A 13,445-nucleotide genomic window follows, 5' to 3' on the forward strand; every position below is an offset into this window, starting at 1 on the left:
CATGAACAAAAGAGCAGGGATTGCCTGAGGAAGTATGGGGTGCTAATTGGGGGAATTAAAGGGGGGAAATTGGGATAACTGTCATAGCATAATCAATAAAACATAATTTAAAGGAAAAAAAGATAGGAGCCTTTCCTCAACCATATACAAAATTAAATCAAAAGGTATCAAAGACCTAAATGTAAAGGCTGAAACTGTAAAACTCTTAGATAAAAACTTAGGCAGGAATCTATAACCTTAGGTTAGTAAAAGTTTCTTAGATATGACACCAAAACATAAGCAAAAACATCAACAAAAAAGTTAAATGAGACCTCATCAAAATTTAAAACTTTGCAGCTTTAGAAGCTACCATAAAAAAGTGAAAAAATAACCCACAGAAAGGAAGAAATTATCTGTAAGTCATGTATTTGGTAAGGAACTTGATACCAGAACATATAAAGAACTCTCCAATCTCAACAATAAAAAGACAACCCAATTAAAAATAGGAAAAGGGCCCTGGCTGGTGTGGCTCAGTGGATTGAGTGCTGGCCTGTGAACCTCAGTGGACTGAGTGCCCAGCCTATGAATCGCTGGTTCAATTCCCAGTCAGAGCACATGTCTGGGTTGCAGGGCAGGTCCACAGTAGGGGCACACAAGAGGCAACCACACACTGATGTTTCTCTCCCTCTCTCTCTATAAATAAATAAAATCTTTTAAAAAAGACAAGAAAAGGATTCTAAACAAACATTTCTCTAAAGATATACACATGGCTTATAAGCACACAAAAGATGGTCAACACCATCAGCCACCAGGTGAATGTAAATCAAGACCACAATGAGATGCCACTTCACCCCATTAGGACGATTAAAATCAAAATCATGACAATCAGAATGCTGGGTAGGATGTGAAGACACTGAATGCTTCATACCGTGGTATTACAAAGCTGGTGGGACTGCAAAGCAGTACAGCTGCTTTGGAAAACACTTGCAGTTCCTCAAAAGGTTAAACACGCAGTTACTATATGATCCAGCAATTCAACTTCTAAGTAAATATACAAGAGAAATGAACACATATGCCCATACAAAAACTTGTACATGAATATTTCCAGCAGCATTATTTATAATAGCAATAAGTAGAAACAACCCATCTGATGAAAGGATAAGTTAATTGTAGTACATCTACAAGATGGAATATTATTCAGCCATGTAAAGGAATCGAGTACTGATATATACTACAACATGGATAAACCTTGAAAATATTATGCTAAGTGAAAGAAGCCAGTCACCCATATACACACACACCATGGACTATAATTCCATTTCATAGAAAATGTTAGGAATGGGCAAATCTATACAGAAAGCAGACTGGTGATAAGGGAGAACTGGATAGTGACTGAAGTGACTACAGGATTTCTTTTTGGCATAATAAAAATGTTCCAAAATTTATTACACTAATGGCTGCATAACTCCATAAATATACTAACTACTGAACTGTACACTTTAAGTGGGTGAATTGTATGGTATGTGAATTATATCTCAATAAAGCTATCATATTGAAAAAGGACCCCAAGTTCAAAATAGTACCCTAAGAAAAGCACTAATTTACCTCAAGATCCTTTTTCGATTCAAACAGACTTAAGCATCCATTTCTCATATTTTCAAAATAATTTAAAATTTTATTATCAGGATAATACATTCATTTTCTGATACTTTTCTGCAAATGTTTTTCAAATTCTCTCCCCCATCTTTAATAGAAAGAAACTCAGACAAAGCGTTGGGAAGCTATAGGACAAAGGGACACTGAAAAGGTATAGGGAACACAGTGGTAGAATACAGAATTCTGGAGATACATACATATTTTTTTCTAAAGCTGCCACATATCTATCAATAAAAAATTCTGAACATTTACTTCAAAATGTACAAGGCATACTACTATTTGAATTCATAACAATAATTATTTTTTTAAAAACTTACCCCAGATCCGTAAGGGGAGGCTTATCTCTTCCTCTTCTATAGCAAAGGTAAATCTGTGGCCCCACAAGACTTCCGTTATTGAGGTCAGCTGACAATCCAGTTGGGGTAACATCAATACACATATAATCCCGTGGCACTTCCTCCCCAAGGGATTTAATAATAACTGAAACATCCGTGATAGGTTCTTTCGGTTTTGCTACTTTGTGACAGGCATCATTGAAGTGAATTTCTTCTTCAAGAGGCTTGGAAACATCAGTTAATCCTGCTACAACAAAGTAGTCAGCAACACGAGGCCCCTTATCTTCAATCATCTTCCATTACAGGTTACATCTAAAAGGAAAGTCCAAGACTAATATTTTCCTATAATAAGCCAAATAAATGTAAGTGGTTTGTATGTAAATAAAAACAAAACAAACTACAAAAAATGCACTATCTCCCTGATAAATACACTAGAATACACTTCGCTTTCATATATAACAAGTATACCTTTTTAAAAAAATAAGAATATATTTAGCACCGTGGTTCAATTCCCAGTCAGGGCACATGCCTAGGTTGCAGGCCAGTTCCCAGCAGGGACCCACGAGAAGCAACCATACATTGATATTTCTCTCTCCCTCTCTCCTTCCCTTCCCCTCTAAAAATAAATAAATATTTTTTTAAAAAAGAATATATTTAGCATTTAGATGACCTAAATAGACAGAAAATAAATCCCCACATCCATTTAAATGCATAGATTAGCATATAAAAATGCCATCTACTGTCCCCAGGGCCCCAAAACAGTGTAGAAACCAAAGGCCAGAAAGAAGTATATAAAAGACATTGTTAGAAATTACAAGGGAAAGAAAGTATTTAATATAGAGATGAATAATTCATATTATTTCCTAAAAACTTTATTAAACCAAGAGACTTCCATTAGTATATAAAATTTATGATCTTTATGAAAAATACTAAGTAGATATTCACACATAATTCCTGTGTTGTCAAGAGTGACCAGAAATCACTTGGAAAGAGAATCTGAGGAAAGCATTCCCAGTCTCACCAAAACTTGGAATTTTAGTTGGGTACATTAAGAGCAAAAGCTGTTAAGCAATTAGGAGATAAACTGTCTTTCATTCATTCACTTTTTTGGTGGGGAGGTAAATTGTTTTCAATTCATTTTGGAAACTGAGGACCACACAAAACACGCATTTGATCCAACAGTTCTCTAAGTATTCACAGTAATACACAACCCTGAAACAACTTGACTCAAGCTGTAGTAACAACACTCAATACTACATTATTAACCATTTATAGCTTCTTTAAAAAAGATTTTATTTATTTATCTTTAGAGAGGAAGGGAACGAGAGAAGGAGAGATTTCTAAATATCGATGTATGGTTGCATCTCATGAGTCCCCTGCTGGGAACTGGCCTACAACCCAGGCATGTGGCCTGACTGGGAATCGAACTGCGATCATGTGGTTCACAAGCCTGCGCTCAATCCACTGAGCTACACCAGCCAGGGCTCATTTATAGCTTTTAACTCTTTGTTCAACATGATACAGATAACTGAAGGAATTAGCTCAAAAAGTGTTTATAGACATCTTCTTAAAATTTCAGATATCTGCTTAGCAAGTCTTTCACTTCAAATTACATGTTCTCTTTGAGAACAGAAAAACAGGAAGGATATGTTCTCTATTCCTTAGAGAATGCTAAGAAATCCTAATATTCCTGAAAGAATTTAGGACTAAGAAATCATTATAAGGATGCTCTTACCCATTCAGTAACTTATGACAACTTGTTTTTCTTGCTTTCAATCTCTGCCCAAAGATTCTCTGCTCAGAATCTTTTATTTTTTTCTATAGCTCCATTAGGTCAGAGTAGTTAAGTATTTGCTACTTAGGTTAACCCTGAGGACAAAAAAGGCAAGAGTGGAAATCAACATTGTAACATTGTAAAGATACAAGAAAAACAAAAAATCAGAACATAATAGTTTTACCAAATTATAAAATATTACTGAAATGGTAAGTAAAATGAGCAAAAGTCTTTGAGATAGACCTGATAAATAGTCACAAACATAAAACATATATAAAAATGATCAAAATGACTCAATGGGCCAATCCAACTGTTCCTCACTTCAGGGCACTTAAATAAGCTGGGAGAAATTTTTTTTTAAACTTCACAGGTAATAATCTAATGTAGTTCATTTTTCTTATATTATGAAAACCAGAGATCTCAATCTCATCTTTTTTAAATTTCATCTCTCATTCTTCTCCCAAATAAGGTAATCTATCTACTTCAAAAGTAGTTTTGCTCTTTTCCTCTCTGAAACTACACTAAAGTATTTCCTCTTTTAGTCACCATATTTTTCAAAATATTTAAATTTATTTGTATTTTTATTTAAACTTTATGAATAGCAGAAAAGAACTGAAAGAACAAGAAATTCAACAATCCCCATACACAATAATAAATGATGGTTTATGTTTGACAATGTTTCCTTCTTTCCTTAGAGAACAGAAAATATCCTTCTTATCTTCATGCAGTTATAATATAGAGCACAAATACTTGTATTTTATTAATTTATTAAGCATTTTAAGCTTCTATAATGTTCATAATTACACTAAATGACTACATAATACTGGATCAAATAAAAATAGTATTCACTATATCCAGTACCCCATTTTTTCATTCCAGCTAGTCCTAAAGTGTACTAGATAGATGCTTAAAAATATTTGTTAAATGAACGATCAGTTCATTTCATAATTGTTGTCAAGCATATTATATTAAACATGTTTTTTTCTTTAATTCAGAATCAATTTTCTGAACTTCGATTATTTTAAATACTGAAGTTGTTAGAACAGACATAGAGAAACCAGATGATCTGAGTCTAGTAACCAAAACCCAAAACCATCAGGACCTGGGGCAAAATTAAAAACTTATTCAGGAAGTAACTGATTCATTCATTCAACGAATTTTTCATAATAACTTCGTAATATCTGACACTATTCTAGGAACCAGTGACGATACTGATGAAAGCAATAGCCTCTGCCTTCAAGGCATTTCTTAGTTCTACCTTGGCACATATCTTTCTATACTTTTATTCCACCTCTAGTCACCTTTTCTCCTATCTCCCCTCCAGATTCCAAAAGTTTCCCCACCATTTTCCCTCCAAAGGCCCATATGCTTACACATGATGCCATTCTCTGGAAACTTTGGGGAAAAAAAGAAATCTTATTTGTGTATCATATTTAAGGGTAGGTTAACTTTTTTATTGATTGATTTTAAAGGGGGTTTGGGAAAGGGAGGAGGGAGATGGTGAGATGGAGAGCGAGGGGAACACTGAATTGTTATTTCACTTATTTACGTATTCATTGGATGATTCGTCTATGTGCCCTAACCAGGGATCAAACCGGCAACACTGGCAGATCGGGATGATGCTCTAACCAACTGAACTATTCAGTCAGGGCAAGAATAGGTTAATTTTTCTTTTGAAAATGTTAAACCAACACAAGGCAAACTTGACTTTGTAAAAAAAAGAGTAAGTTTTATTAACCCAAATCGATGGACTCTGTGGAGCCAACTCCTTGAGCAAGGGAGGCTTACTCGTCTCCTAAGTCTACTTTGGAAGCACCTCCCCTCTAGATACCTATTCCCAAGCAAAAATCAACAAAAATGAAAAATAACTGTGTAATCTGACAGCATCCTTATGAAAGATTACCAACTCCTGATTTATTTTTTAAAAAGTTAAGCTAGGAGTAATAGACATTTAGAGAAGGGATCTTATCATGAATCATAGTCTAAACCCTCATTTCATAGTCAAAGCACAAAAGGGGCTTATTTAAGGGTACCTGGCCAGTTAGTGGCAGTCTGGGTAAAAACTCGAGTCTCTTAACCCAGTGTTCTTTACATCTGAGGATGTTACTTCTAAAAAATAGTCATTAATGCTGATCAAGGGCACATCTTAAGACATTTTTCAGTAAGTTCGTTTGTGTCACTTGTTACTCATAATGATTACATGGTGAAAATATGCCAAATTCTGAGTAAGAAATCTGGTAGATGAAACTTTCAATGTTTAATTCAGAAAACAGCTAAGAGAAATAAATCAAAATGAAAAACAAAAAGTACTTACCCATTACTGAAGTTCTTTCTCTGAAAAGGATGCCAGATCTGAATTTGTGAATTCTGAAAGCTTCAAAGTTGGAGAAATACTGTATTGAAAAAAAACAAGAATTGATCTTAAATTAATCCCAATTAAATATTTCTCCCTGTGATATCTAAAAGTTTTATTAACAATGATAATTTTCAAACAAAATGCTTACATACATTGTTTTCATATGACTAAGAGCCAATAATTTTCAAATACCAGCTGATTCAGGAAACACTTTTCATTCAAAAACAGCCACACACACACAGAGTAGATAATGGAGAGAAAAACAGAAATAAAAGAATGGCAGAAACAAGTAAATATACAGAAAGAAGGAATGTGAGAAAAAAACTACTCCACTTCTGGGACTTTGTATAAAGTATCTTATTCCTAGAGGAAAAATATATGCACTTAAGACAATTTAAATATAAACTCAAGCAACTTCAATACACATAAGAAGTTTCAAAGAAATCAATACTCAAAGTATTTTCCCTTTGTTAAAAATTATTTATATTAAAATTGAATCTGTTATATCAAATCCTTAACATGGTTGCAACCTCATCAAGGAAACCAGGTCTCCTATCCAAGATAAGTGATGTTATATTATCAGATTCAATAAGTCATTATCATATGTTCTTAAAGTTCAGTAATTTAGTGAGTTGTAGTTATAAGTAATTAAAAATTTTTTTAAATTGTTGTTCAATTACAACTGTCTTTTGTTATCCCATTACTCTGCTCTGCCCTACCCACCCTCACTTCCCACATTCAATCCTTGCCCCTCAGTGACCCCCTCGCTCTTGTCTTTGTCCATGGGCCCTTTATACACGCTCCTTGATGACCCTTCTCCTTCTCTCTCGTTACCACCCTCCCCGCTCCTCTCCAGTTATTGTCAGTTTGTTCCTTATTTCTTTGTCTCTGGTTCTATTGTGCTTGCTTGTTTGTTTTGTTGATTAGGTTCCACTAGTAAGTGAAATCATATGGTCTTTGTCTTTCACAGACTGGCTTACAAACAGAAAGATGATGCCACTGACGAAGTCTTACAGCAGCAATTTTCAATCTTTTCATCTCATGGCACTCACAAGCTAATTACTAAAACTCTGTGACACACCAAAATACACATTTTTTTGCTTATCTGACAAAAAATAAATACAACTCTGATTCATTCACACTGGATGGCTATATTGTGTTGGCTGTTGCCATTTTATTATTTGACAATCTAAGGGAAAAGAGGCCAGTGCATAGATAATTTAAAAATTCTTGTGGCACACCTGTTGAAAATCACTGTCTTAAGAGCATAACCAATCCAACTGTATTGTACCAAATTACTGTGGGTTAGCTTTATAATGCTGAGGATGCACATGTAGAAGTTTCTGTAAGAGTTAAATGCTTTTTCAGGAAAGCAAGTTGAAATGCAGCACTCACAAGCCCATCAAGAGGAAGAAACCACAGCTTTAACCAATCAGGAGTGTCCAACCCCCGGCTCACGGACCATGTGTGGCCCAGGATGGCTATGAAGGTGGCCTAACACAACACTGTAAATTCACTCAAAACCTTTTTTGCTCATCAGTTTTCCATTAGTGTTCATGTATTTAATGTGTGGCCCAAGACAACCCTTCTTCTTCCAGTGTGACTCAGAGATGCCAAAAGGCGGGACACCCCTGGATCTACTAATGACAAGGAAACAGCAGCCACAACAGACATCAGATTTACCTTAGTTAGTTCTTGATATGTGTTTGTAAAAAGCGAGAGAAAAGGATGGAAAGGGACCAAATTATTTGAGTTAAGATTTGATGAAGTGCCACCCTGACCAGTGTGGCTGCATCTGACTGGATGCCATCCCACAAAGTCACAGGTTTAATTCCTGGTAAGGGCACAGGCCTGGGCTGCGGGGTTAGGCCCTGGTCCAGGCGCCTATGAGAGGCAACCTATCAATCTTTCTTTCTCACATCAATGTTTCTCTTCCTCTCTGTCTCTCCCCTTCCCCTCTCTAAAAATAAATAAGTAAAATCTTTTTAAAAATGTGATAAAGTGTCTAGGAATGGAATGTAAGGCGAAAAGAATGAATGAAAAATAAAGTTAAATACAATCTTGTTACATTCTGGACTGCTAAAACTGGCCAGAATGAATATGTTTTAAAAATTAGAACATCGCTCTACCTCAGACTCACTGAAAAATTTCAGTCAGTACATACAGAGTGGGGAGTGTGTGTGTGTTAAAATAAACATGGTCCGGAAGAAGTAATGCCATTGAGTATGGTTCGAAGGGTACATGCATGTCCCACATGAGATGGTCAGCAATTTGCACATTTCACCTAAAATGTCACATGGTGTGCTTGAGTGTGATTTTGGTATGTTACAGAATTACATGCTTATGATGTCATAATAAAAGTTTTTTATGTAGTAAAAAAGGGGCATTACTTGTGCTGGGCCCTTTATATAGAGTAAACAGTGATCTGCTAAAACATTTAAATTCAACATCAGATTATCACAAAAATTTTCCAGTTGAAATACTCCATGTAAATAAAAATTCTTATAATTTTGAAAATTATAGCTCTTGTTTTACTGGTAGACCATCAGGCTTATTTAGATGCAACTCTGAATTATGATTATGCTATAATAAATTCTAAGTACATTTTCTGCTACATGAATCTCTTAATATAGAGAGAACTTTTTTTGGACAATAACTCCCTTGATCCACTAAACTTAATCTTTATTACTCAAAAAATAAATAGTGTTTTCTTCAATGTTAATACTTTTAGATTACTTTACAGTAATATTTACAGTACCAAATATTTCATCTTTGACAGAATAAACTTCCAGTTTACTATTCCATGGATTGTATTTAAAAAATGGCCCATTACTAGAACTAACAGATTTTCTATTACACAGAAAATGAGACATATAAAACTGGCATCATTTAAGTGTTTCCAAAGTTGTTCTGCTAATTAAGACAACACATCACAACTACTGCTTTACTTTCCATATATCTATAAGAAAATATGGAATAAAAAAATGGGTGAAGTCTATTTAGTAGTGCATCCTTTGATGTAAATGAAAAGACATGACCCACAGAGTAATGTATCAATATACTTCCCAGAGCTACATATATTATCTTTCAGCACAGACTCCTTTACACTGCTTTTAAAATACATATTATATTTGTTTCAGGTGCACATCATAATGATTCAATATTTGTATATATTATGAAATGATCATCACAATAAATATATTTAACACCCATCACTACAGTTACAAAATTTAAAACAAATTTCTTTTGAGAACTTTTAAGATCTCTCTTAGCAACTTTCACTTAGACAATACAGTATTATTAACTATAGTCACCATGCTGCACATTACATTCTCATGACCTATTTCTTAACTGAAGTCTGTACTTTTTACCCCCTGCACACATTTTGCCCAGCGCTTAACCCCTACTTCTAGTCCCACCAGTCTGTCCTCTACATCTATGAGCCTGTGTGTGTGCATGTTTTACATTTCACATGAGTGAAATCACCCAGTATTTTTCTTTCTCTGTCTGACTTATTTCACTTACATAATGTCCTCAGGTTCCACCCATGTTATTGCAAATGGCAAGATTTCATTCTTTTTCATAGCTGAATAATATTGCATTTTGTGCTTATACATTCAAATATATAAACACATAAAGAAATGTGTGATATATTCATACAAATATATACACACATTTTCTTTACCCATTTGTCCATCAACAGACTTGTTTCCATGTCTTGGCTATTGCAAATAATGCTGCAATGAATTTAAGGTTGTAAATACCTTTTTGAATTAGTATTTTCATTTTCTTTGGATAAATACCCAAAAGTGAAACTGCTCAATCATATGATAGTCCTATTTTTAATGTTTTGAGGAACCTCCATACTGTTTTCCATAGTGGCTACACCACTTTACATTCCCACCAACAGCACACAAGAATCCCATTTTTCCACATCATTGCCAACACTTGTTATTTTTGTCTTTTCCATAAGAGCCGTTCTAACAGATGTGACATGATAGCTCACTGTGGGTTTGATTAGCCTTTCCCTGATGATTAGTGATGTTGAGCACCTTCTCATGTACCTGTTGTCCATCTGCATGTCTTCTTTGGAAAAATGTCTAGTCAGGTCCTCTGTCCATTTTAACTTGAATTATTTGGGGTTTTTTGCTATTGAGTTCAATGAGTTCTTTACATGTTTTAGATATTAACCCCATGTCAGTTATATGATTTGCAAATATTTTCCCCCATTTAGTAGGGTGTATTTTCATTTTTTTGATAGTTTCTTTTGCTCTGCAGAAGTTTTTCAGTCTGATGTAGTCCTACTTGTTTATTTTAGCTTTTGTTGTCTTTGCTTTTGGTGGGGAAAAAAAACCCACGACCAAGACCTGTCAAGGAACTTACAATCACCTATGTTTTCTTCTAGAAGTTATATGGTTTCGATTTTATATTCAAGTCTTTATTGTGTATGATATAAAATCGTGCTTCAATTTAATTCTTTTGCATGTGTCTGGACAATTTGCCCAACACCACTTATTGAAGAGACCATTCTTTCCCCATTGTACATTCTTGGCTTCTATGTCATAAATTAATTGACCATATGTGTATCATAAGTTTATTTCTGGGCTCTCTGTTCTGTTCCATTAATCTTTGTGCCTGGTTTAAAAAATGTCAATGCCATACTGTTTACTATAGCTTTATAATCTAGTTTGAAATAAGGGCACAAGCTTTGTTCTTCTTTCTCAAGATTGTTTTGGCTATGAGGGATCTTTTGTGGTTCCATACAAATTTTAGGATTGTTTGTTATATTTCTCTATAAAATGTCATTGGAATTTTTATAGGGATTGTACCAAATTTGTATACTGCTTTATGTAGCATGGACATTTGAATAATATTCATTTTCCCAACCCATGAGCATGAAATATCTTTCCATTTATTTGTGTCGTCTTCAATTTCTTTCATCAGAGTCTTACACTTCTCAGTGTACAGGTCTTTCATCTCCTTTCTTAAATTTATTTTTAAGTGTTTTATTCTTTTTGATACACTTGTAAATGGCACTGTCTTCTTAACTTCTCTTTCAGGCAGTTTGTTACCAGTATATAGGAACATAACAGATTTCTGCACATTGTTTTGTATCCTGCAACTTTACTAAATTTATATTTTGAGTGATATATCAATGTGCTTCCTGTAGCTACATATGTTAAATTATCTTTCAAGAAGTTTTTTTAAATAACTATTATTTTCAAGTGAAACTTTTTTCTTTTGAGATTGTTGTAGGTTCACATTCAATTGAAAGAAATAACAGATATCTGGTATACCTTTTACCCAGTTTCTAACAGTGGTAACATCTCGCAAAACAATACCAGTGCTGGATATTACACTGATGTAATTTACCTATCTTGTTTTGATTCCCCAGTTTTACTTGTATTTATTTGCATGTTTGTTTGCATATTTAATTATATGCAATTTTATCACTTGAGTACCTTCATGTATTCATCACCAAAGTTAAGATACAAAACATTTTCATCACAAGAATACCTAGTACTGATATTTTAAGTCCTATCCCCTCCCCATTACTGTCCCTAATCAATATGGAGTGTGACATATATATATATCACTGGAATTATTTGGGTATATATATATATATATATATAATATATGTATTTTATATATACATACCCAAATATAGAAATATAAAATACAGCTTATGAAAGGAAAAATGACTCCAAAAGCAATACCCCTTACAAAATAGGTACAAAAACAAACCAAAGAAAAACATGTAAGCATATGTGGTGTGGAAAGACTTCTTAGTCACATTTACTCAGCCATCTGGAACATTGTATTTGAACATGATTATACAAACATATAAATGCACAGACATATGTATGCACACAAAAGATAAGGGGGACAGAGTGATCATCTACTAAATCATGACAAAAATCAATCTCCTTAGTTCTGAGGTAAATTTTTTATTATGATTAAATTTTAGACTGGATCAAGTGAACAACATAAAATAATGCTACAAAACAACTACAGTGAGGGTTCCTAGATGTATAAGAACATGAAAAGGAATCTTTTACTGTGTTCAGAGGCAGCCCTGCTGCGCATGGAAGAATTAAGTTGGAACTCGAGGAGCTGATTTTCCATTGAGAATATGGATCTGGTCTGGACTGAACAGGAACAAACTGGAAACAACTAATTCTTAGTACACAGATACCTCTCGTCTCTCCAAGTACACTACAAACAACTGAAAGGCAGGAACTCTCATCTTTTGATCCAATCACATAAATTTTAGCAGTTAAAAACACAAGGTAGGTATATAAATATTTATTAAATGAGTAAGACTAGCACAGTATAAAAATGGGAAAATTAAGACACCACAGAATCAAAGCATTTTAGAACTATGAGGGTACAGGGAGATTTAGTTTTGATTCTTTTTATAATGGAAGAAATTAAGGAATTTGAGTTAAACAGCTTGCCTAAGACAAATTACATCAATTTAGAATTCAACTCTCACTTGATTTGGAGTTCTACTATACTATACTTCAATTCAAGAATGGAAGCAAAGAAAGCAATTCTCTGGGGAGACCTCTGTGTTGATTAGTGAACATGGGCTTTGACAAAGAAAATTAACAGGTAACTGGAAGAAGTTAGACTGAAGAGAGTGGGGCAATTAACAGGAAAGAAAAAGAATGGATGACCCAAACTAAGAGAAGAGAGTGAAGTAGAAAAGGAAAAGAGTTGAACAAAGAGATATGATAAGAAAACAAATGAAAAAGATGGCCAGGCATAAAAAAAATAAAAATAAAAACTGTGCAGAAATGGGAAAAAGTGAAATAATTACAGCAGAATGAGGAAACGGTATCTGGAGTTTTTTGGTTTTTAATCCTGACCTGCCAATCTGCTTATTGATTTTATACAGAGAGGAAGGGAGAGACAAACATAAACATTAAATGGACACCTCCCCCACACACCACAACAGGGAATCAAACCTGCAACCTAGGTATGTGCCCTGAGTGAGAATTGAACCCACAGCCTTTTGGTACACTGGACAATGCTCCAAACAACTAAGCCACCTGGCCATGGGTGTATCTGGAGAATTCTTAATGCTATTTACATTCTTTTAAAATAAAGAAACTATGAGATTTACCATTCCTACAGTGAAATCAGAGTCCCTATAAACTACTAACATTCATGATGAAAATCAATTACCAGTCTTATACTAAAAACCTGTTCCTATTCAACATTGCATATGAAATGCAAACACATGGTGCTCACCAGTCTAGAGTGAAAGAAAAGTCCAATTTAAAATTTTCTCTTTTTTTTTACTTAACTTCCCAGATGCATACCACGCCCACATAGCAAA

At 34.2% G+C, this 13,445-nt stretch overlaps 1 protein-coding gene across 8 annotated transcripts in view; it reads right to left on the minus strand.

Annotated features, from left to right (window-relative positions):
- Positions 1-13,445, minus strand: part of DENND4A (DENN domain containing 4A) — a 106,543-nt gene that overhangs the window by 74,011 nt on the left and 19,087 nt on the right. For 7 of the 8 annotated variants that reach the window (XM_037054165.1, XM_037054164.1, XM_037054163.1 and 4 more), the window contains exons 2-4: positions 6,059-6,137; positions 3,706-3,839; positions 1,953-2,312 (exon numbers count right to left, since the gene is read on the minus strand). In XM_037054165.1, coding sequence (XP_036910060.1) covers positions 1,953-2,263 — 311 coding nt within the window. In that variant the 5' untranslated portion in view covers positions 2,264-2,312; positions 3,706-3,839; positions 6,059-6,137. The remainder of the gene's footprint in view (positions 1-1,952; positions 2,313-3,705; positions 3,840-6,058; positions 6,138-13,445) is intronic. The other variant, XM_037054159.1, reaches the window with a different exon arrangement.

Source organism: Sturnira hondurensis, unplaced genomic scaffold (assembly GCF_014824575.4).
Source record: "Sturnira hondurensis isolate 20B ecotype Veracruz unplaced genomic scaffold, ASM1482457v3 Scaffold0008196, whole genome shotgun sequence".
Lineage (NCBI taxonomy): Eukaryota > Metazoa > Chordata > Mammalia > Chiroptera > Phyllostomidae > Sturnira > Sturnira hondurensis.